General features: G+C 48.4%; 1 protein-coding gene across 4 annotated transcripts in view; it reads left to right on the plus strand.

Annotated features, from left to right (window-relative positions):
• The first annotated feature begins 1,467 nt into the window (after window positions 1-1,467).
• Window positions 1,468-24,308, plus strand: part of LOC117081122 (phospholipase A and acyltransferase 3) — a 34,996-nt gene continuing 12,155 nt past the window's right edge. Inside the window, exons 1-4 of one of the 4 annotated variants that reach the window (XM_033206772.1) lie at window positions 1,468-1,550; window positions 2,059-2,127; window positions 18,720-18,822; window positions 22,164-22,432. In XM_033206772.1, the coding sequence (XP_033062663.1) occupies window positions 2,113-2,127; window positions 18,720-18,822; window positions 22,164-22,432 (387 nt within the window). In that variant the 5' untranslated portion in view covers window positions 1,468-1,550; window positions 2,059-2,112. The other 3 variants (XM_033206771.1, XM_033206774.1, XM_033206773.1) reach the window with 3 other exon arrangements.

Here is a 24,308-nt window from a genome sequence, read left to right on the forward strand (position 1 = left end):
ACATGGCAATTTTTGTGAATTAAAAAGTAAAAAATGGGCCAAGTGGTGGCTCATGCCTGCAATCCCAGCCCTTTCAGAGGCTGAGGCAGGTGGGTCAGTTGGGGCCAGGAGTTCGTGACCGGCCTGGTCAACATGGTGAAATACAAAAATAAAAAATACAAAAATTAGCTGGGCATGGTGGCGTATGCCTGTAATCCCAGCTATACGGGAGGCTGAGGCAGGAGAATCACCTGCCGGGGAGGCAGAAGTTGCAGTGAGCTGAGATCAAGCCACTGCACTCCAACCTGGGTGACAGAGTAAGACTGTCTCAAAACAAACAAACAAAAACCCAAAAAAATAAAAAATGAAAAAATTATTTCAACAAGGTCTGTACTGAATTCTTTCCGTCTCAACGTCTCCTCTTTGAGGATAAGGATGTTGCTCAACATGGGAATTTCATCTGCTTTTTTTTTTTTTTTTTTTTTGAGACGGAGTCTCGCCCTGTCACCCGGGCTGGAGTGCAGTGGCCGGATCTCAGCTCACTGCAAGCTCCGCCTCCGGGGTTTACGCCATTCTCCTGCCTCAGCCTCCCGAGTAGCTGGGACTACAGGCGCCCGCTACCTCGCTTGGCTAGTTTTTTGTATTTTTTAGTAGAGACGGGGTTTCACCGTGTTAGCCAGGATGGTCTCGATCTCCTGACCTCGTGATCCGCCCGTCTCGGCCTCCCAAAGTGCTGGGATTACAGGCTTGAGCCACGCCCGCCCCATCTTTTAAGAAACAGAAGGGCGGGCGCGGTGGCTCAAGCCTGTAATCCCGCACTTTGGGAGGCCGAGACGGCGGATCACGAGGTCAGGAGATCGAGACCATCCTGCTAATGAAACCCCGTCTCTACTAAAAATACAAAAAAACTAGCAAGCGAGTAGCGGGCGCCTGTAGTCCAGCTACTGGGAGGCTGAGCAGGAGAATGGCGTAAACCCGGAGGCGGAGCTTGCAGTGAGCTGAGATCCGGCACTGCACTCCAGCCTGGGCACAGAGCGAGACTGTCTCAAAAAAAAAAAAAAAAAAAAAAGAAAGAAACAGGGGTCTTCTTGCACCTGCTGATTTTTAAATGGCTTTAATTCAAAACAGCCAACATGCCATGGTGGTATTTACTCTGTCACCCAGGCTGGCGTGCAGGGGCGCGATCTCGGCTCACTGCAACCTCCACCTCCCGGGCTCAAGTGATTCTCCTGCCTCAGCCTCCCGAGTAGCTGGGACTACAGGAGCACGCCTCCACGCCCGGCTACTTCTTTATATTTTTAGTAGAGACGGGGTTTCATCGTGTTAGCCAGCATGGTCTCCATCTCTTGACTTCGTGATCTGCCCGCCTCGGCCTCCCAAAGTGCTGAGAGATTACAGGCGTGAGCCGCCGCGCTGGGCCCATGGTGGTACATTTTTAACTCCTTCAGTTTTTAAACTATAAGCCCATTCTTGACTGAAGGCGAAAGTAAACTGATCATGGCTCTGCAGTGTGATGCGTGTGCAGAGGTCGAGTGTGTGCGACTCCTGGATGCTGGGCGCGGAGGGCACGGGTGAGGCGGGAAGAGGCGGTGCCGGGGACGCGGGCGTCCTGCAGTCCCCGGGGCTGGGGCCGGGCGCTCTGCGAGGCTCTCATTAGCCGGCGGCGCGGGGAGGGGCCGGGTGACCTCACGCTGGCCCGGCCACTGCGGCCATTAGACCCGGTCCAATTGCTGAGGCGGCAGCGCTGCTTCCGAGTCCGCGAGGTGGGTGGACAGGGTCTTCCTGGAAGGGTGCGATAAGGCCGGGCGAAGGGCCTGGGATGCTTCTCCCCGTCCGCGAGGAAAAGATGAAATTGGGTGGGGCGGGTGTAGACGAGCCTGCGGAGCCGCCCGTTGGCAGCTGCAGCCTCCTGGGCGCCCGCTGGGCCCCAGTGAGAAAGTTGTTAAAGGGAGCGAGGTGGTTGTTCCCGGGTTCCGAGGCGCCCCTCGAACGCTCTCCCCAAGAGAGGCCGCCGTCCCCTGGGGTCTGGGGACGCAGTTTCCTGTTAATGACAATAAATTCCTGCTCCCCCTGCCTCAGACATCTACGCAGCGAAATCGAGCCTGGCCTTGAGGGTCCACACGGCGAGAGAAGATGCGTGCGCTCATTGTAAGTGCGGGGCGGGGCTGGGAGGGCGTGGGAGCCCCTTGTTAGTGCGGACTCGTTGTCTCGGAGCCTGAATTACTGCTTCCGAGAGAGGAACCTGGAGGATGTGGGGCCCACACCTCTGTCAGCTGCGGGGCATTGGTGTCAGCTGCGGCTCGGCGCGCACCTGTTGGAGTTGTCTCGGCGCATCCTTCCGGGGGCCGGTGTGGGGGCGCCCTGCCTGAAACGCGCCCAGCGGAAGGCGGGACCCTCAGGAGGGAGGTGGCCAGGGGGGCAGGTCTGTCCGCAGAAGTCCGGCGCTGCCCTCCGGAGCCACACCCGGACACCGGGACAGGCCTTGGGGGCTGTGTCAGCTGACTCATCCCATGACCAGCCCTGCCAGCGGACTCCCAGCGTAACTGTGCCGGGCGACTGCCCCCCTTCCTCTGGCCGGACCGCAGCAGAGGGATTCAGAGGACAGGATTTGGAGGTGGACCCACCTAGTGTTGAGCATCTGGCTGTGAGACTCCGATGAAGTTCAAATCCACTGTTTCCCAGAGTGAAGGTTTTGTTTTGTTTTGTTTTGTTTTGTTTTGTTTTGAGATGGAGTCTCACGTTGGCACCCAGGCTGGAGTGCAGTGGCGCGATCTCGGCTCACTGCGACCTCCGCCTCTCGGATTCAAGCGGTTCTCCTCCTCAGCCTACCGAGTAGCTGGGAGTACATGGGCGTGCCACAACGCCTGGCTAATTTTTTGTATTTTTAGTGGAGACGGGGTTTTACCGTGTTAGCCAGGATGGTCTCGACTTCCTGACCTCGTGATCCCCCCGCCTCGGTCTTGCAAAGTGCTGGGATTACAGGGTGAGCCACCGAGCCTGCTGCAGAGTGAAGATTATATGACTTAATACTCACGAAGTGCCCAGAACAATGCCTAGCATACATTTTGAGTGCTCAACCATAGTTCACTGTTGTTATTATCTCAGTCCATATAAAGAGTTTTGCCTGATGTCAGGGTGTATCTGGCATGTTTGACACCTGGAGTGGTCACTTTTTAATATCCTTCTCTGACAACATTATTTTTAGCAATAATCATGCAATGAATAGTAATAATGTCCAGAAAGAAACACAGTGAACATTTTCTTTTATTGAACCTCCTATATGTAATCATGACAGTTAAAACCTCATATATGTAAGCATGAGAGTAAAAAAATGAAAAATGAAAAATAAAGTAAATGTGATAGTGCAAAAGCAGGAAAAAGTAATGGATTAGTAGGTTTGAATCACATTAATGTATTTTTGAAAAAAGGAAAAACTTATTCTTAGGTGTAGGCTGGTATCAGTGATGAATAATAATAACATTACAATTTCTGTCTTGGAAACTTCTGAAGAGTTGTCCATGACATTGTCAAAATCAATCTTCTTTGCATATTCATGGTTAGTATTCAGGGGAGCTATATCTACTAGTCCATCTTTGCTCACAGTTGATTGAAGAACTTTTTTATTAATTTTAATTTCAAAAGCTGCTTTCATATAAAACTAGAGAGACAAAGGAAAAGCCTTAACCATCAGGATTAGTTTGGCAGAGATTTATAAAAATCCCATTTCATAATAAATTCCAGACATTGCAATACTGCCCAAGTCATTTTTCTTTTTTTTTTTTTTTTTTTTTGTTGAGACGGAGTCTCGCTCTGTCGCCCAGGCTGGAGTGCAGTGGCCGGATCTCAGCTCACTGCAAGCTCCGCCTCCCGGGTTGACGCCATTCTCTCGCCTCAGCCTCCCGAGTAGCTGGGACTACAGGCGCCCGCCATCTCGCCCGGCTAATTTTTTATATTTTTTTAGTAGAGACGGGGTTTCACCGTGTTCGCCAGGATGGTCTCGATCTCCTGACCTCGTGATCCGCCCGTCTCGGCCTCCCAAAGTGCTGGGATTACAGGCTTGAGCCACCGCGCCCGGCCGTCATTTTTCTTTAATCATTTCTAGCAGCCTAAATATCTCCTTTTTAGAGACATGTTCACTAAGACAGGCTGGGTGCAGTGGTTCATTACTGTAAGTCCAGCACTTGGGGAGGCCAAGGTGGGAGGATCACTTGAGCTTAGGAGTTTGAAACTACCGTGGGTAATATAGCAAGACCCCATCTCTAAAAACAAAAACAACAACAACAAAATCTTCACCAGACAGTTCCTTATACTTTTTTTTTTTTTTTTTGAGACGGAGTCTCGCTCTGTTGCCCGGGCTGGAGTGCAGTGGCCGGATCTGCAAGCTCCGCCTCCCGGGTTCACGCCATTCTCCTGCCTCAGCCTCCGGAGTAGCTGGGACTACAGGCGCCCGCCACCTCGCCCGGCTAGTTTTTTTGTATTTTTTAGTAGAGACGGGGTTTCACCGTGTTAGCCAGGATGGCATACTTTTTTTTTTTGAGATGGAGTTTCACTCTTGTTGTCCAGGCTGGAGTGCAATGGTAAGATCTCGGCTCACTGCAACCTCCATCTCCTGGGTCCAAGCGATTCTCCTGCCTCAGCCTCCCAAGTAGCTGGGATTATAGGCATGAGCCACCGTGCCTGGCTAATTTTGTATTTTTAGTAGAGACGGAGTTTCTCCATGTTGGTTAGGCTGGTCTCGAACTCCCCACCTCAGGTGATCTGCCCGCTTCGGCATCCCAAAGTGCTGGGATTACAGGCGTGAGCCACCGCATCCGGCGCATCATACATTTTAATTATATTTGGCAAAATTCCCCAAGTTTTTCTTCTGTAAAAATCAGAGAAAATGACTGAGTGATAGTGAACCTTGACATTTATTTAATCCATTGCTTTAGAAATGATGAAAATCATCTAGGCTTTCAAACATCATTCTTTTTGTTTCTTTTGGCACCGTAAGACAGGCTGTTTTATGTTTAAACACAGGAAAATGCAGGACCACAGAGACTGGCTACATAAACTGTATAAATGGAGTTCAAATTATTCTGAGCCTTTAGGAACTGATCACTGAAACAGAAATTGTGGCTGAGTCTGTGTGTTTCAGGAACTGACTGTAACTTTGTGTTCTCCGATTTAACTTGTAGAAGACAAAAGTTTTAGAAGGATAAGAAATAAAAATGTGCTAATTGGAGGCTCACATGTATATGATTAAATCTCAATGGTAACTGCAGCAATTAGAATTTAGGCAAATAAGACATTTTTTGGGGCAGTGGTATTTTATCACTGACATTGTTTAAAATGGCCAGCACACGGTAGTAATAAAAGGCAGACCAACTTTTTTTTTTTTTTCAGACTGGAGTGCAGTGGCGGATCTCCGCTCACTGCAAGCTCCGCCTCCCGGGTTCATGCTATTCTCCTGCCTCAGCCTCCCGAGTAGCTGGGACCACAGGTGCCCACCACCGCGCCTGGCTAATTTTTTGTATTTTTAGTAGAGATGGGGTTTCACTATGTTAGCCAGGATGGTCTCGATCTCCTGACCTCGTGATCTGCCCTCCTCAGCCTCCCAAAGTACTGGGATTACAGGTGTGAGCCACCACGCCCGGCTGGCAGACCGACTTTTGATAGGTTTTATTTTTGTTTTAAAATTCCCTTTGGGCCAGATGGGATGGTTCGTGCCTGTAATTGCAGCACTTTGAGAGGCCAAGGTGGGTAGATCACTTGAGCCAGGGAGGTCGAGGCTGCAGTAAGCCGTGATTGCAGCACTGCACTCCAGCCTGGGTGACAGAGCGAGACCCTGCAGAAACAAAACAAAACAAAACAAAAAACTCCAAACAAAACTATCCTCTACAGAAATCTTGCTCCTATTTGTCTACAGTGGGGAAGGACAGCTCCTGCCTCCCCACTGTGGGCCTTTATGGCTTTTATGTTAGTTGTTGTTCAAGCAGCTCCCAGTAGCCTCCTGGGGGATGGAAGAGGCTGTGTCCACAGTTTCCTGAGCCCTTTAGTTCAGCCTGTGATGCCTCCTGCTGTGATTATTTCTTTCCTCTCTGTGTTCCAAATTTGCTAGAATGAGTGGGCGGGGAGTCTTTCCCTTCCCTCCTCCACCTGCCCCATCCCTGAATCTGTGGCTTGTTGAGCAGCTGCTGCCAAGGAAATGAAACCCCAAAGTGAAAGTGAGGCTCCATAATATGAGGAAATTGATAGGCCTTCCCTGTTCTCTGAGTCTAGACTCCATCACTGACTGCTCTGTAACCTAAGTTTGCTTGATGTTCTGATGGATCTCTGTGGAATTAGTTAAGGTGCAAAGGGGAGGGGAGAGAAGAAGAAAAGAGGACCCTTCTTAAATAGCAGTTGGGGCTTCAGGCTTTGCAGGGTTTCATCCTTATTCAGCCACAGGCTGAGAGGGGCTTGAGGAGGAAGCCGTGCATCCCTCTGCCATATACCTCTGCTGAGAACATTGTCAGTGCCAGGCTGGATAATGGTGAATGAGACGGAATCCTGGCCCTTGGAATGCTGGCAGGCTGGGCAAGGAAATTGATGACTTCTTCCCACAGGCTAGGCTTAACAATGAGTCATCCAATAATAGGGCTATGGCTTGGCTGTGGTGGCAGCAGCAACTCGCTTTGCTGAGGCATCAGGGGATGCATTGAGGAGTGCACATGTTGAGCCCGTCTCGAGGGATGAGTAGGAATCTTCCAGGTGAACGGCAAAAGGGCATTTCAGGCCGAGAGTGCGGTGAGGCAGAGGCCAGTTTTGCCATGGGAGCACAGTTGTTGAATGTCAGTACCTTGGTGTGAATTACTTGGTGTGGTGGGAAGAACCTCACCTTGAAGCTCAGGCAGGTCTGCTGCGGAATCCTGGTGCTGCTTTTTGGGGAGCTCCGAGACCTTAGGGAAGTTAATTTCCATCTCTGAGCTCCGTTTCCCGACTGGTAACATGGGGCTCTTATAAGGATTCCAGGTAACAGGTGAAAACCCCCAGCAGTGCTTGCTGGTAGTAGTGGGGGTGAGTAGAGGGGCAGTTCTGACTCAGCAGAAGGTGAGGTTTGCCCTGTAGGAGAATAGGCCTGGGCCTGGTGGTCAAAGCCTGGGAAGATGGATGAGCTTTGCTTCCTTTTGCAGGATGTTTATGACCTTTGGGCAGCTGAGGCTGGGCCTGATGCCTGCCAGAGCTGCCACTATCTTTCCCCCATTTGCTAAGAGGCCTGGGCACAGGGTGGCAATAAGGGAAAGTGTAATGTGTCAGGCCAGCTGCTATTCATCCCTCCTCCTCCTTCTCTGTGTGCCCGAGGCTGGGAATCTGGGGAGCCAGGCCTCCTCCTTCTCCTACCTGTCCTCAACCCAGCCTGTGGCATGGGGTCTCAACCCTTTCATAGGCATAAGTGCTTTTACAACTTTCACTTCCATTATTTCAATGATTCCTTACACAAACCCTGACAGATGGGTCTTAGCCCTGTTTACCAGAGAAACTCAGAGAGGTGAAGTGATCCCTGGAGATCACACAGCAATAGAGTACAGAGGGGCTCAGTTGAGGCCCCCGGGGGTGAGCTGGGCCCTGTTTCTGGGAATGCAGCCTCAGAAAATAGACACCTTGCTCCTCATGAGTTTTTTCTTTTCCTAAAACCTTGCCACCAAGACTCCCAACTGGGAAACCATTTCTCAGTACCCACCTTGGACTTTAGCCTTTCCTTGTATCACAAGCTTTTCTCCCAGGGCGTCAGAAGTGAAGGGGGTGAGTTTAGGGGTTTCCACACTCACCACAGAATGTGATTTTGCGAACATGGAGAATTGGTTTCATTCTGGGTTTCACAACCTCCACCGTGTCTCCAGCTGGTCCCAGAGCTATCTGTGACCTTTCCAAATCAAAACTAATGACAACATCCTGGGGAACGGTGGCAGTAAAAGCTGCCAGTTAGTGAATGGCTCCCAGGTTATCAAGCCCTATTTACTGAGTGTCTTTTAGGTATTAACTCCATTGATCCTCAGGATAATCCCACAAATCAGGTGCTGTACCTATCCCCATTTTACAGCCGAGGAAACTGAGGCTAGGAGTAATTAGGTAACTTGGCCAAGACTATACAGTTAGTAAGTAGTAGAGCTCAGATTTGAACTCAGAGCCCCAAGTGTGTAATGCTGTTTCTGAAAATTAAATCCATCTTGATTTAAAAGCAGAGCACTCATGCTCTTTGTCCCACTTTCTGTATTTTTTTTTTTAGTCCGGAAATATGTCATAAACAACCCCAAACCTTCAAACTCTGATGAGACAAATGACACGTAGGTGGAGTGGAATGCTTCCTGCATAGCCTTGAGTGAAAGAAAAACATTCTTTTTGTTTTGTTTCAACCCTTGGGTTAAAAAGTATTCTGAAAGCATCCTCACTGTCCTCCCTGGTCCTGCACAGTGGCAGAGCCGGGGGTCTTGGACTGAGTCAGAGTTGCATGGATGCATCTGGAGGGACCTTGATTGGAGAGAGGTAAAGTCCGCTGTAGGGCAGGGCTGTCTTCTTTCTCTTTGCAGGGGCGAGGAAGAGGCTGGGTGCCACTTTCAGGTTGCCCTGGGCAGGTGACATCACCTCCCTTAGCTACAGTTTCCCCATCTGTGAAATGAGGCATGACTGCCTATCTCAACCCAGCTCTTCAGTCTTCCCCCCCTTTCCCTTTAGATAACGCATCTCCTGTGGTCTCGCTCCAGGCTACACAGTAGAATCACCTGGGAACTTTATTTTATTTATTTATTTATTTGAGACGGAGCCTTGCTCTGTCGCCCAGGCTGGAGTGCAGTGGCACGATCTCGGCTCACTGCGACCTCTGCCTCCTGGGTTCAAGCGATTCTCTTGCCTCAGCCTCCTGAATAGCTGGGACTACAGGCACATGCCACTACACCTGACTAATTTTTTGTATTTTTAGTAGAGACGGGATTTCACCATGTTAGCCAGGATGGTCTTGATCTCCTGACCTCTTGATGCTCCCGCCTCGGCCTCCCAAAGTGCTGAGATTATAGGCATGAGCCACTGTGCCCAGCCCACCTGGGAACTTGAAAAAAATACCAGGCTTGGGCTCCACCCCGGGGACCCTGCTTCTGACTAAACCCCAAGAGCACCTTGAGATTCCCACTCACCACAGTGGAAGCCCCTGCCCTGCCTGCCTCTCCTCCCGTCTCCTTATCTCCTGCTTGCCTGTCTCCATACATCTCCTTAAAGGCCACTTCCTCCCCACCAGCTTCTATGATTGCAGTATGGTGTGTAGGATTTGGATGTCCTTAGATCTGGGTTAAAATTATGTCTCTACCACATACAAGTTTCCTTCATCTTTCAAGACCAAAACAAAAATTTCAGGTGCTCAGGTGTTCTCTTTGACATCACCTCCAGTTCATCTTCTCCCATTCTCTCCCTTTATTTTCTTTATTATTATTATTACATTTTAGAGATGGGGGTCTCATATGTTTCCCATGCTGGCCTTGAACTCCTGGCTCAAGTGATCCTTCAGCCTCAGCCTCCTGAGTAGCTGGGACTACAGGCACATGCCACTGTGTCCCCATTCTCTCAAACACATTTCAGCCAGGCGTTTGCCTCCAACTCTCAGTAGGAGCTGCTCTCATAAGGATCACAGATGATCCTCATTCTAAACCATGATCCATCTGATGTGTGCGCTGTGTCCCTGCCTCTCGTTGGGATACCTGCAGCCCAGTGTGAGGGCCCGGTTCTTCCCCAGCCTACTCTGTCTCTAAACAGCCCCATCCCAGCCTCCCAGTTGCTCTGTCCAGACACCTTGGGGTCATCTGACTCCTCTTTCCTTCACATCCCACCTCATTCTGTCAGCACAGTCGGTGGGCTGCAGCTTCAAAGGAGATCCAGCATCCATTACTATTCATGCCCGGATCCCCGCTCTCCGCAGTTTGCCTCCCAATAGGTTCCCGCTTCCTCCTTGCACCCTACATCTCATCTCTTCTCAACACAGAAGCCAGAGGGACCCTTTTAAAACCCAAGTTGGATCCTGAGTCTCCTGGGTTCTAAACTTGGCAGTGGCTCCTGCCAGTGACAGTCAGAGGCAAGGGTGTAGCGCTGTCAGGCGCTGCGTTGCCTTCCGGCCCGGCTGCTCTTCTTCAACCCTCCGTTCCACCCCCGCTTCCCACCCTCTGCCCTCCTGGCACCCCTACTCCAGCCTCGCTGGCCTCCTTGTTGTTGCTCAGACATGCGCCCTGCTGGGGCCTTTGCTTGGGCTTCTCCCCCTGCCGGAGGTGTCAGCCACCTGCAGGGCTCATCCCCGGCCTTTCTGTTGGTTTGGAATCTCTTCTCCTATTCTAGATTATTTATTTATTTACTAAATTATTTATTTAAAAAAATATTTTTTTCGTAGAGACGGGGTTTTGCCATGTTGGCCAGGCTAGTCTTGAACTCCTGACCTCAGGTGATCCACCCACCTCAGCCTTCCAAAGTGCTGGGATTACAGGTGTGACCCACCGTGCCAGCCTAAGGTATTTTAAAAAACTTTTTGTCTCCTGCTACTGAGCAAAAGCTCCACACTCTGGTCACAGACAGAGCCCAGGTGCCTAGATTGGTGCTGGGTGCACAGCTCACCCAGTATATGCGTTTCTTGGCCCTCCAAAGCAGAGGTGGGCATCCTCCCAAGGTGAAGGGGTTCTCCAGGGTGTCATTGACTGCTTACACCATGCCCTTGACGGGGGAGGAGGGGAACTGCCAAAAAGCTATGGTGACCCTCTGTGTCAGCAACCCCCTCTTCTGTAATTCATGCAGGCTCAGGTCTGAGAACCACAGCTGCGGATCAAGGCGGCAGGCTTGGAGTCAGGAACCCCGTGAACTAGAGCACAGAGTGCGGGTTGGCTGTGTTGTCATTGCCCTGATATCGCCTTGGACTCCCTCAGTGCCTTGGTTCTTAAATTAAAAAAAAAAAAAAAAAGGGGGGGGCCGGGTGCGGTGGCTCATGCCTGTAATCCCAGCACTTTGGGAGACCGAGGCAGGTAGATCACAAGGTCAGGAGATCGAGACCATCCTGGCTAACACGGTGAAACCTCGTCTCTACTAAAAATACAAAAATTAGCCGGGTCTGGTATGGGTGCCTCTAGTCCCAGCTACTCGGGAGGCTGAGGCAGGAGAATGGTGTGAACCCGGGAGGTGGAGCTTGCAGTGAGCCGAGATTGCGCCACTGCACTCCAGCCTGGGCGACAGAGCAACACTCTGTCTCAAAAAAAAAAAAAAAAAAAAAAAAAAACACTGGACAGAGGGAATAATAGATAAACATGTTTGTGATGAAGCAAATACAGTCACATAATCTCACAATCTGTGTGGCAGGTATACAGAGGTTCATTAAAAAGCTTCCTTTAACTTTGTTTTGTTTTGTTTTTTGAGACAGAGTCACGCTCTTGTCACCCAGGCTGGAGTGCAATGGCGCGATCTTGGCTCACCGCAACCTCTGCCCCCCAGGTTTAAGTGATTCTCCTGCCTCAGCCTCCCAAGTAGCTGGGATTACAGGCGCCCGCCACCATGCCCAGCTAATTTTTTTTGTATTTTTAATAGAGATGGGATTTCACCATGTTGGCCAGGCTGGTCTCGCACTCCGGACCTTGGGTGATCCACCCGCCTTGGCTTCCCAAAGTGCTAGGATTACAAGGCGTGAGCCACCGCGCCTGGCCTCAATTTTGAACGTTTGAAAATTTTTCACGATAAAATGTTGAGAAACATGCTGTAAACTTAAAGATGCTCATTGCAGAAGACCTGCAATATATAGAAAAATAGAAGGAAGCCAAAATTATCACAAAAACCACGCTTAGCCCCAGCACCCAGCACCCAGAAGGAATGTCCATTAGGATATTGCTATAGACATTTCTAGTCTTTTTGCTTGTGTCGGTTTTGCTATTTCTACATGATAGTGATTGTATGGATTACCACTGATTTTGTCAAGTCTTAACTCAATTTCTGATTCAAAAATGAACACATGCTTATTTAAACATTTTGGAAAGTTAGAAAATACTTTTTTTTTTTTTTTGAGACAGTCTCACACTGTCTTCCAGATAGGAGTGCAATGGCACCATCTGGGCTCACTGCAAGCTCCACCTCTTAGGTTCAAGCCATTCTCCAGCCTCAGCCTCCTAAGTAGCTGGGACCACAGGCATGTACCACCCCACCTGGCTAATTTTTGTATTTTTTGTAGAGATAGGGTTTCACCATGTTGGCCAGGCTGGTCTCAAACTCCTGACTTCAAGTGATCCACCTTCCTTGGCCTCCCAAAGTGCTGGGATTACAGGTGTGAGCCACCACACCCGGCCTAGAAAATAATTAAAAAGAAAATTAATACCTTCAATTGAGAGGGAAGTTTCATGAGTTTTGGCAACAGACAATATCCACATTTCCCAACTTAAAAACTGCAAGTCCATCAACAATGAGTATTTTTTCCCCTTTAAATACTTTTTAACATTTTTATTGTCAAAGTAATTCATATTAATGAAAATTCAAACAATAAAATAACATGAAATATAAAAGTTCCTGAATCCCAACCCCCCACTGTTGTGTATGTAATATACAACAGCTTGGTTATTTTCCTTAGCTCATATGTAGTGTATAATACATTTTATACATACATGTATAAAAAAGTATATATATATTTTATTGAGGCAGACTAAGTGCAGTGGCATGATCTCAACTCACTGCAATCTTCACCTCCCAGGATCAAGTAATTCTCTTGCCTCAGCTTCTCAAGTAGCTGGGACTACGGGCATGTGCCACTATGCCCGGCTAATTTTTGTATTTTCAGTAGAGACAGGGTTTTGCCATGTTGGCCAGGCTGGTCTCAAACTCCTAACCCCAAGTGATCCACCCACCTCAGCCCCCCAAAGTGCTGGGATTATAGGCGTGAACCACTGCGCCTGGCCTAAAATATATATTTTAAGCAACAGTGGAATAATAATGTCTTTCAACTTGCTTTTCTCAATTAATATTTCCATGCCTGCTCATGTAAATTCACTGTGCTCTCTCTAATGTCTGTGTGTGTGGATGTAGGATAATTTACTTAACTAGTCCTTATTGATGGTTGTTAGGGTTGTTTTTTTCTTTTCTTTTTTTTCCTTCAACTTTTATTTTAAGTTCCAGCATACATGTGCAGGATGTACAGGTTTGTTACAAAGGTAAAACTGTGCCGTGGTGGTTTGCTGCACGGATCAACCCCATTACCTGGGTATTAAGCCCGGCATTCAGGTCGTTTTTTTCAATATGAATTTCAGAGACCAGAAATTGCTCCTCAGTTTGCTTGCTAAGGAAAATGGTTGCTATGCAGCTCTTGGTGACACTGCTTTTGTGCAGAGATAAAGGCTTTTTGTTCTGAAATCCCGTGGGTGCAGAGTCTCAGCTCTGCCAGTCGCTTCGTGAGCTGTATGGGAGAGCCTTGGTCACTGTGTGGGCTGGGGTTCCTCTGAACTTTGCCATGGAGGAGGCAGTTCTCTTCCCAGGCACTCTGCTGGCCCTGAGCTTGATGCTGGAGCAGAGAACTACCTGACGACGCAGTGCAGTGGCATTCCTGGAATCACTGTAGGTTCTTTTACAATAGGGGTTGGCAAACATTTCCTGTAAAGGGGCAGATAGTAAACATTGTATTATTTTATTTTATTTATTTTTTGAGATAGAGTCTTGCTCTGTTGCCCAGGCTGGAGTGCAATGGCGCGATCTCAGCTCACTGCAACCTTCCGCCTCCGGGTTCAAGTGATTCTCCCTGCCTCAGCCTCCTGAGTAGCTGGGACTACAGGTACCCACCACCACTCGTGGCTAATTTTTATATTTTTAATAGGGTTCCACCAACTTGGCCAGGCTGATCTTAAACTCCTGACCTCAAGTGATCTGCCTGCCTTGGCCTCCCAAAGTGCTGGGATTACAGGCATGAGCCACTGCGCCTGGCCATGATAGTAAACATTTTAGATCTTTGTATAATTTTCATGTGTCACTAAATACTATTCCTCCTTTGAATTTTCCCCCAAACATTAAAAAAAAAAATGTACAAACCATTCTTAGCTTGTAGGTGGGCCATATGAAAACAGGCAGAGGTCCAAATTTGGCCCATGAACTGCAGTTTTCATACTTCTAAATTTAGAACATGAGTTTTTGGATTATTAGTTTTGATTCAGCTGAGATGGGTGATGTGTATAATGATAAGTACTTGCTTTTCTAGGTGGATCTTAGCCATAGAGGTAAATTATTCATATCCTCAGTTCATAGCACCCTGTCCTTGCTGGTCCCTACAAGACCTCCCTCTCTTGTGTGTTTATTTATTTGTTCCCTTTAATCATCATTCTTTTTTTTTTTTTTGAGACAGAGTCTCTGTCACCCAGGCTGGAGGGCAGTGGCACGATCTCGGCTCACTGCAACCTCTGCCCCCTGGGTTCAAGTGATTCTCCTGCCTCAGCCTCCCATGTAGCTGTGCACCACCATGCCTGGCTAATTTTTGTATTTTTAGTAGAGATGGGGGGGGGGTTTCACCATATTGGCCAGGCTGGTCTCAAACTTCTGACTTCAAGTGATCTGCCTGCCTCGGCCTCCCAAAGGGCTGGAATTACAGGCATGAGCCACTGCGCCTGATCCCCTTTCGTTTGAGACGGAGTTTCACTCTGTTGCCCAGGCTGGAGTGTGATGGTATGATCTCTGCTCGCTGCAACCCCCACCTCCTGGGTTCAAGAGATTCTCCAGCCTCAGCCTCTCGAATAGCTGGGATTACTGGTGCACGCCACCACGTCTGGCTAATTTTTATATTTTTGGTGGAGGCAGGGCTTCATCATGTTGGCCAGGCTGATCTTGAACTCCTGACCTCAGGTGATCCACCCGCCTTGGCCTCCCAAAGTGCTGGTATTACAGGTGGAAGCCATTGTGCCTGGCTGTGTATCTTTAATTTATATAAGTGGCATTATGTTACAGAGCTCATCCCCATTTCCCACTCAGCCGTGTCTTTTAAAGATATCCAAGTTGCCAAGTGAACATTAACTAGTGTGTAGGGCTCCATAGGTGGGTCCACTGTCTTTTACTTCATTTTCAAAACGAAGTTGTCTTGAGTGAAATTATGTGTTGAGCTTGAGCATAATTATGTGTTGAATGTGGGAATATGTCTCTCTTGCCCTTACAAAGAATAGGTAACTTGGCTGAGTGTCAAAAAAAAAAAAAAAAATTACAGCTTTTTTCCTTCCAAACTGTAAATACATATTTAAAAATTATTTAATTTTTTTTGTTTTACTTTGGCCAGGCGCGTTGGTTCACGTCTGTAATCCCAGCACTTTGGGAGGCCGAGGCGGGCAGATCATGAGATTAGGAGTTGGAGATCATCCTGGCTAACATGGTGAAACCCCGTCTCTACTAAAAATACAAAAACAAAATTAGCCGGGCATGGTGGTGGGTGTCTGTAGTCCCAGCTACTCCAGGGGCTGAGGCAGAGGAATGGCGTGAACCTGGGAGGCGGAGCTTGCAGTGAGCCAAGATCGCACGACTGCACTCCAGCCTGGGCAAAAGAGCCAGACTCTGTCTCAAAAAAAAAAAAAAAAAAAAAATTGTTTAATTTTTATTTATTTTTAACATTTACTTTCTTAAAAAAATTAAGTTATAATTTACCCTTTCAGTGTTTACTTCTGTGTCTTAATGAACACTTGTAATTGCAGAATGGTTGCCACAATCAGGATGTAGAAGAGTAGGCTGGGCGTGGTGGCTCACGCCTATAATCCCAGAACTTTGGGAGGTTGAGGTGGGTGGATCACCTGAGGCTGGGAGTTCAAGACCAGCCTGGCCAACATGGTAAAACCCCATCTGTACTAAAAATACAAAAAATTAGCCAGGCGTGGTGGTGCATGCCTGTAGTCCCAGCTACTTGGAAGGCTGAGGCAGGAGAATTGCTTGAACCCGGGAGGCGGAGGTTGCAGTGAGCCGAGATCGTGCCACTGCACTCCAGCCTGGGTGACAGAGGGAGACTGTCTCAAACAAAACAAAAAACAAACAAACAAACAAAAACAAAAATGTAGAAGAGTATAGAAATTTTACCCCTGAAATTCCCTCATGCCTCTTGCTAGTCAGTCCCTCTCCTCAACCCCTGTGACAATCATGGATCACTTTTCTGTGCAGTAGTTACGCCTGTTCTGGAATGACATATAGATGGAATCATACAGCATGTGGCTTTTTGGGTGTGACTTTTTTGCTCTTCCTTTGTGGATAACGGAATACTTTTTTTGCCTGAACCATTATAATATTTTAAATTATTTTTTGTCATTGTAATAACTTCTGTTTTAAAATGTGCAGCATGAGGCCGGGTGTGATGGCACATGCCTATAATCCCAGCACTTCGGGAGGCCGAGGTGGGAGGATCCCTTGAGCCCAGGAGTTTGAGACCAGCCTGGGCAACAAGGCAAAACCCTATCTCTACTAAAAATATGTAAAAATTAGCCAGGTGTGGTGGTGTGCACCTGTGCTCCCAACTATTTGGGAGGCTGAGGTGGGAAGATGACCTGAGCCTGGAGAAGTTGAGGCTGCAGTGAGCCATGATCATGCCACTGCACCCCAGCCTGAGCAACAGAGTGAGATCCTGTCTCAAAAAGGAAAAAAAAAAAAAAAAAAGCAGCATGTTCTATGTGAGGGCTCCTCTCATTAGTACTTATATGGAGCAGGTGAGCTCTTTGGCGCTGCGCACCACCGGCTGCTCATTACTCAACATGGTCTTACTGATGTCCACACCATCTCCTTTTCCAACCTGCAGGCTCCCTCGAGGATGGGAACCCACCCAGTCTTCATGTCCTTTTCTGTTTGAGGAGATTCCTGTTTCAATTTCTTTTCGGGGATTCTTGAATCCCCAAACTCTGACCAAACAATTAATACTCTTTTTTTTCCCCCTGGAAAACAATAGGATTCATAAATCGTGACCATTGTCCATTGTTCTGAAATAGATTCTCAGTAAGAACTGGGTGCCTTCTGTTTTGGAAAAGAAATTATATTTACTGCAACAAAAGAACATGATTTATCTGTAAAATTCCCTGCCACACATGCTACCCGTTTGTAGTTTTAATGTTTCTGTGAAATAATAAGCAAACTGGCCCTTGACCCTCCTTCATAGGCATTGTAGAGTTGTGATTGGCTATTACCCACTGCTCAACATCTGTGCCCAGGGGAGGTCATCCAAGGATGAGTCCTCCCCATCCTTCATCCTTGATGGAATGTCTCTGGTAGGCCCACCGAGCTTGGTGGTGAGATATGGGCAGAGCCCTGTGGATCTACCCCTATGTGCAAGCAAGCCAGAGCCCCTACCCCATATCTTCACTGTGCTGAGGGCAGTTTAGCCCTGACTGTGGCTGAAGACTCCAACAAAGGATGAGGGGCCAGAACCAGCCTCTGGTGGGCTCTGTCTCTAGGTGTTCTAAAAGGTTGATTTCTTTGCTTATTAAAGGGTTTTATTTTTTATTTTTTATTTTGAGACGGAGTCTCGCTCTGTCACCCAGGCTGGAGTGCAGTGGCACTATCTCGGCTCACGGCAAGCTCTGCCTCCCGGGTTCACGCCATTCTCCTGTCTCAGCCTTCCGAGTAGCTGGGACTACAGGCGCCCGCCACCACCCCCGGCTAATTGTTTTTGTATTTTTAGTAGAGACAGGGTTTCACGGTGTTAGCCAGGATGGTCTCGATCTCCTGAGCTCGTGATCCGCCCTCCTCAGCCTCCCAAAATGCTGGGATTACAGGCGTGAGCCACCGTGCCTGGCTCATTAGAGGAGTTTAAAGGTTGGCCTGGACCAGAGAAGGTCATTACCCTGATTCTGGTGAGAATCGGAACTCCCCCTCCCCCAGCACTTAGTGCAGGGTCTGATGCTGGGACGTGGATAATGTTGAATGGATGCGATCTTGAACCTCTCTGAAGTTTTCTCAAACTCTGCTCCATGCTCCCCTAACAGGGTGAGAGCATTTACCGCACCCTCCCTACCTTCCTCTTCTCACATATGCACACTGACACTCACACATAGTCTCACACTCACGCATCTACCCTCACACACATACTCGTTTAATGTGCACGCACACACCTTAGCATCAGGCTGAGCAGCCAGGGGACATTACTGCCGGAGATTGACACCAATTCTCCATTAGGCCGAGGCCAGGTGTTGGGGAGTGTCTGTGGGATGCCCTCCAGATCCCTCAGCCTCTGGCACGGACCCCAGGTGGGCAGCTCTAGTCACATAACTGGTAGTGTTTCCCGAACGGTCAAACTGGGCTGAGAATCAGCCAGCTGGGCGTTCAGTCCTGGCCAAGTCACTCATGAGCTGTGTGTCTTTGCACAAATTCTTTGGCATTTCTAGGCCTTGATTTTCCTCATCCATAAAATGGGGTTCATCATTGGATGGTTGTGTGGATTTATTGAGCCATCTTGTAAAACACGGAGTGGAGTGCTTGGCTTAGAGTAAGAGTTCAATAAATAATATTCCTAGAAATAATAAGGCAGAGACTCCAGCTCATGAAGAAACCTTTTAGGTTTGCACTTGGCAATTTGTATTGACAGAAGGGTAGGCCCATGGTGCCTGCAGGTCTGGGTCACAAGCTTGTGAAGTTGGACTGGCATTGGACCTGGCAGAGCAGGGCTCAGGACGTACGTTCTGCTGAGCTGATAGCTGGGGACTACTCAGCTGCACCTTCCTCACTGAGCCCTGCCCGGGTTCCATGATCTCACGCCGCCTCTAACAGCCCTGTTCTTGGTTTTACAGCCGGAGCCTAAGCCTGGAGACCTGATCGAGATTTTTCGCCCTTTCTACAGACACTGGGCCATCTATGTTGGTGACGGATATGTGGTTCACCTGGCCCCTCCGAGTAAGAACACACAGGACCTCCACTGTGATGGGCCCCAGGGACTGGGAAGAGAGGGGATGGGGAACTGTGGGTAACAAGTAACCCCAACATTCTTCTTGTTTCCCAACTGGCAGCTGTCTCTGAGTGTTACAAGAAGTTTGATGTGGGGCAGTTTGGTGTGGGGCACTGGTTTTCAAGGTCTGCTCCTTGGAACCTCAGGGGGTTCTTTAGAGCAGGGGTCCCCAACCTCCAGGCCACGGACTGGTACTGGTTAGGAACTGGGCTGCAGAGCAGGAGGTGAGTGGCGGGCAAGCGAGCGAAACTTCATCTGTATTTACAGCTGCTCCTCATCGCTTGCATTACCGCCTGAGCTCCGCCTCCTGTCAGATCAGCAGCGGCATTAGATTCCCATAGGATCATGAACCCTACTATGAACTGCACACGCAAGGGATCTAGGTTGCACACTCCTTGTATTAGTCTGTTTTCATACTGCTATAAAGAACTACCTGAGACTGGGTAATTTAGAAAGAAAGGAGGTTTAATTGACTCACAGTTCTGCATGGTTGGGGAGGCCTTGGGAAACTTACCATTATGGCAGAAGGTGAAGGGGAAGCAAGGCAGGTCTTATACAGTGTCAGGAGGCCGGGGAGTACCACACTTTTTTTTTTTTTAATAGAGTTTTGCTCTTGTTGCCCAGGCTGAAATACAATGGCACAATCTCGGCTCACTGCAAACTCCACCTCCCGGGTTCAAGTGATTCTCCTGTCTCAGCCTCCCAAGTAGCTGGGATTACAGGCACCTGCCACCACACCCAACTAATTTTTCTATTTTTAGTAGAGATGGATTTTCATCATATTTGTCAGGCTGGTCTTGAACTCTGGACCTCAGGAGATCCACCTGCCTCAGCCTCCCAAAGTGCTGGGATGACAGGCATGAGCCACCACGTCCGGAGTGCCACAATTTTAAACCATCAGATCTTGTGAGAACTCACTCATTATCATGAGAACAACATGAGGGAAATCTCGCTCGTGATTCAATCACCTCCCACATAGTCCCTCCCCTGACACGTGGGGATTACAGTTCAACATGAGATTTGGGTGGGGATACAGAGCCAAACCAAATCACTCCTTATGAGAATCTAATGCCTGATGATCTGTCACTGTCACACATCACCCCAGAAGGGACTGTCTAGTTGCAGGAAAATAAGCTCAGGGCTCCTACTGATTCTGCATTATGGTGAGTTGTATGATTATTTCGTTATATATTACAATGTAATAATAATAGAAATAAAGTGCACAATAAACGTCATGTGCTTGAATCATCCCTAAACCATCCCTCCCCCCTGCCTAGTCCATGCAAAAATTGTCTTCCACGAAACCTGTCCCTGATGCTAAAAAGGTTGGGGACCGCTGCTTTAGAGGGACCGAGGTGGCATCTGAGGGGGAAGCTCTGCTTTGATTTTTTTTATGCTGTGACTTTGTATGCAACACACTCAAAAAAAAATTTTTTTTTGACAGAGTCTCACTCTGTTGCCCAGGCTGGAGTGCAGTGGCGTGATCTCAGCTCACTGCAAATTCTGCCTCCCGAGTTCACACCATTCTCCTGCCTCAGCCTCCTGAGTAGCTGGGACTACAGGTGCCTGGCACCATACCAGACTAATTTTTTGTATTTTTAGTAGAGATGGGGTTTCACTGTGTTAGGCAGGATGGTCTCAATCTCCTGACCTTGTGATCCACCCACTTTGGCCTCCCAAAGTGCTGGGATTACAGGCGTCAGCCACCACGCCTGGCCGCAACACACTCAACTCTTAAGCATAAAGCTTCTGGGAAGAGTGCAGGTGTTTGGGCAGACAGATTGGTTATGAATCCAGTTTCCATTCTTCAGCCTTGGTTTCCTTTTTTGCAAACTGAGGATATGAATACTTAACTTGGAGAACTCTCGTGAGAATTCCTCACCCTTCTCTTAAGCCTTTAACTTAAACTGGGGTATAACATAAATATTGTAAAATGTACAAGCATAGTAAAGTATACAGTCAGTGAATTAAAAAAAAATCCATCTATGTAACAGTGTCCCAGATCAACATCTAGAACATTCGCACTGTGCCACTTACCCTGAAAGGCTCTCTCATGCTTCTACAATATCCCCTCTGCACCCCTCGCCCAGGCAACCATCATTCTAGCTTTTCCTGCCATAGGTGAGGTTTGCCTGTTCTAGAACTTCATGGAAGAGGTATCACATGGCCTACACTCTTTTGTGTCTGGCTTCTTTTAGCAAACATCATGCCCATGTGAGTCATCCATGCTGCTGTGAGTAGCAAGAGATCTTTTTCACTGCTGTGTATTTTCCGTTATATGAATATGCCACAATTTAGCATCCATTTTTCTGACATCAGACTCATTGCAAATTTGGACTGCTATGAATAGAACTGTTATAGACCCTCTTTTTTTTTTCTTTTTTTTGAGACGGAGTCTTGCTCTGCCGCCCAGGCTGGAGTGCAGTGGCCGGCTCTCAGCTCACTGCAAGCTCCGCCTCCCGGGTTCACGCCATTCTCCTGTCTCAGCCTCCCGAGTAGCTGGGACTACAGGCGCCCGCCTCGTCGCCCGGCTAGTTTTTTGTATTTTTTAGTAGAAACGGGGTTTCACCGTATTAGCCAGGATGGTCTCGATCTCCTGACCTCGTGATCCGCCCGTCTCGGCCTCCCAAAGTGCTGGGATTACAGGCTTGAGCCACCGCGCCCGGCCCCTCTTTTTTTTTTTCTGAGGCGGAGTCTTGCTCTGTGGCCCAGGCTAGAGTGCAGTGGCATGATCTTGGCTCACTGCAACTTCTGCCTCCTGGGCTTATGCAAGTCTCCTGCCTCAGCCTCTGGAGTAGCTGGGATTACAGGCGCGCGCCACCATGCCCAGCTAAGTTTTGTATTTTTAGTAGAGATGGTATTTCACCATGTTGGCCAGGCTGATCTCGAACTCCTGACCTCAAGTGATCTGCCCGCCTTGGCCTCCCAAAGTGCTGTGATTACAGGCGTGAGCCACCACACCTGGCCTTCTGGAATGTTTTATTTTTATCTTTATTTTTTTTTGAGACAGAGTCTTGCTCTGTTGCCTAGGCTGGAGTACAGTGGTGCAATCTCGACTCACTGCAACCTACACCTCCCAGGTTCAAGCGATTCTCTTGCCTCAGCCTCCTGAGTCGCTGGGATTACGGGCACACACCTTCCCCCAAGGCCCACAGCCACGCGTCTGACCCTTCCACATGTTGCTTATCCTATGTGGATGGAGCCAAGGGCAGATACCCTGCTGGGGGCCAGCTCTGAGCCTCTGTGGCCTTTCCCAGAACCAATCTGTTTCCTCTTTGTGGATCTGCAGGTGAGGTTGCAGGAGCAGGTGCAGCCAGCGTCATGTCTGCCCTGACTGACAAGGCCATCGTGAAGAAGGAATTGCTGTATGATGTGGCCGGGAGTGACAAGTACCAGGTCAACAACAAACATGATGACAAGTACTCACCGCTGCCCTATAGCAAAATCATCCAGCGGGCGGAGGAGCTGGTGGGGCAGGAGGTGCTCTACAAGCTGACCAGCGAGAACTGCGAGCACTTTGTGAACGAGCTGCGCTATGGAGTCGCCCGCAGTGACCAGGTGCGTCCTCCACCCATGTCGCCTTCCCCAGGAACAAGACCATTCCCTCAGCTGACGGAGGCTGGGGATGGCTATGGAAGCATGAACAAGACAAAGTAGCAGAGACAGAATTACTGCCCTTAAGGATGTCACAGCTGGAGTAGGGATAAGGGTGGGGAAAGAGGCAAGTTGGCAGATCAGTGTAGTCGGGGGTGGGGGTGGGTGGCCAAGGAAGGGAGTCACATACATGGTATTCATTCCTGTTACCAAGCCCTCCCTAGCCACCTATCCCTGAGATGGCCCTCCCAGCCCTAAAGGCAGGTTTGAGGACCCACTACCTTACAGATTGGGAAACTGAGCTTAAGTAACTTGTCTACAGCCATTCATTTCATCAAAATAATCTTTGTTGGGTCTCCAGACCTGGTACCTGTCTTTTCCTGTGCAGATAATTCGCAGAGTTGGGATTTGAAGCCCAGGTCTGTGTGGCATAGCCCGATCATGCTTATAAACAGCACTGTCTTCAGCTTGGCTGAACCCTAAGGGTAAATCTGGGAGACCCTAGGGGATGCAGTTTTGTTCATTTACTTGATTTTATTTTTGTCATTCCTCTCCTTTCAGTCTCGTTTTCTCCTCCCATTTTCTTGCACTTCTTCCCCCTCCCTTTCAGCCATTTCCATCTTTTTTTTTTTTTTTTTTTTTTGCATAGGTGAAAAAACATTGGGAAGGTTCTTACATGGCTGTTGAAACAAAAGGACATATTTTTATCAGTGAATGATTAGGTTAAGACCCATCAGGCTGTTCACTTTTATTATTGTTATTTTTGAGATCAATTTCTTCTTCCCTGGTCAGTGTGGTGGTTAAGAGCATGGGCTCCTGGAGTCAGGCCAACGTGGGCTGGACCTGGTCTCTGCCTTTTGCCGGCTGTCTGACCTCGGGAGAGTTAGTCCAGCTCCCTACACTTTGGTAAAGTACGAATGATAATACTCATCTTGGAGGATTACCATGTGAATTAAATAAGAGCATGTTTATTCTTAGTACAGTGCTGACTCAACAAATTCACTGAATACATTGTAGTAGTAAAAATAGTCATAATTATCCTCTTTTTTTTGCTTGGTTCATCCAGTGCCTGGTCCACTGGCCTCTGTGGGCCACAGCGACTTGAATGGGAAGGCATTGACTAACACCACCTGTAGGAATCACTGTTACTCTCTTCACACTGCTGATAACCAGCTGTGCTTACTACACCAACCCTCATGTTTGTTAGGTGGCTCCTACACCTGTCTACAGTGAGATATTAGTTACCTTTAAACGGGTATCCTCTTACCTTTTTTTCAATCAGTTGGGCTATTAATATTCAACAACTAGTTATCTATGAATGTTAAAGGTGATCAACTTAGAAATTGAGTAGGTGGTACATAGCTAACTAGGTAAAGAAAGGGCAGTATTGCCAATGTTTGTGAAGACTGCAGTCTGTCGGTCATGGTCTGGCTTCAACTTCCCCGAGAGTTGATAAGAGCTTTCTTCTGGGGAATCAATGGGCAGGGCCATGAGAAGTTTGTTAGTGCCCGAATATTGGCAGGCTTCAAAAGGTGATGCAATGAAAGCAGGAGACCAGGGGATAGTGGCACTTACCACATCTATCTCTTGGGGATAACAGCCTTCAAAACATTTGTCTCTTGTTTTTCTTTTCTTAAAACAATTTTATTTTAGGCTTGGCACAGTGGCCCACGCCTGTAATCCCAGCACTTTGGGAGACTGAAGCAGGCAGACCACTTGAGGTCAGGAGTTTGAGACCAGCCTGGCAAACATGGTGAAACCCCGTCTCCACTAAAAATACAAAGGCCGGGTGCGGTGGCTCACGCCTGTAATCCCAGCACTTTGGGAGGCCAAGGTGGGT

The sequence above is a fragment of the Trachypithecus francoisi genome, unplaced genomic scaffold, assembly GCF_009764315.1.
Source record: "Trachypithecus francoisi isolate TF-2019V2 unplaced genomic scaffold, Tfra_2.0 Lachesis_group8, whole genome shotgun sequence".
Classification (NCBI taxonomy): Eukaryota; Metazoa; Chordata; class Mammalia; order Primates; family Cercopithecidae; genus Trachypithecus; species Trachypithecus francoisi.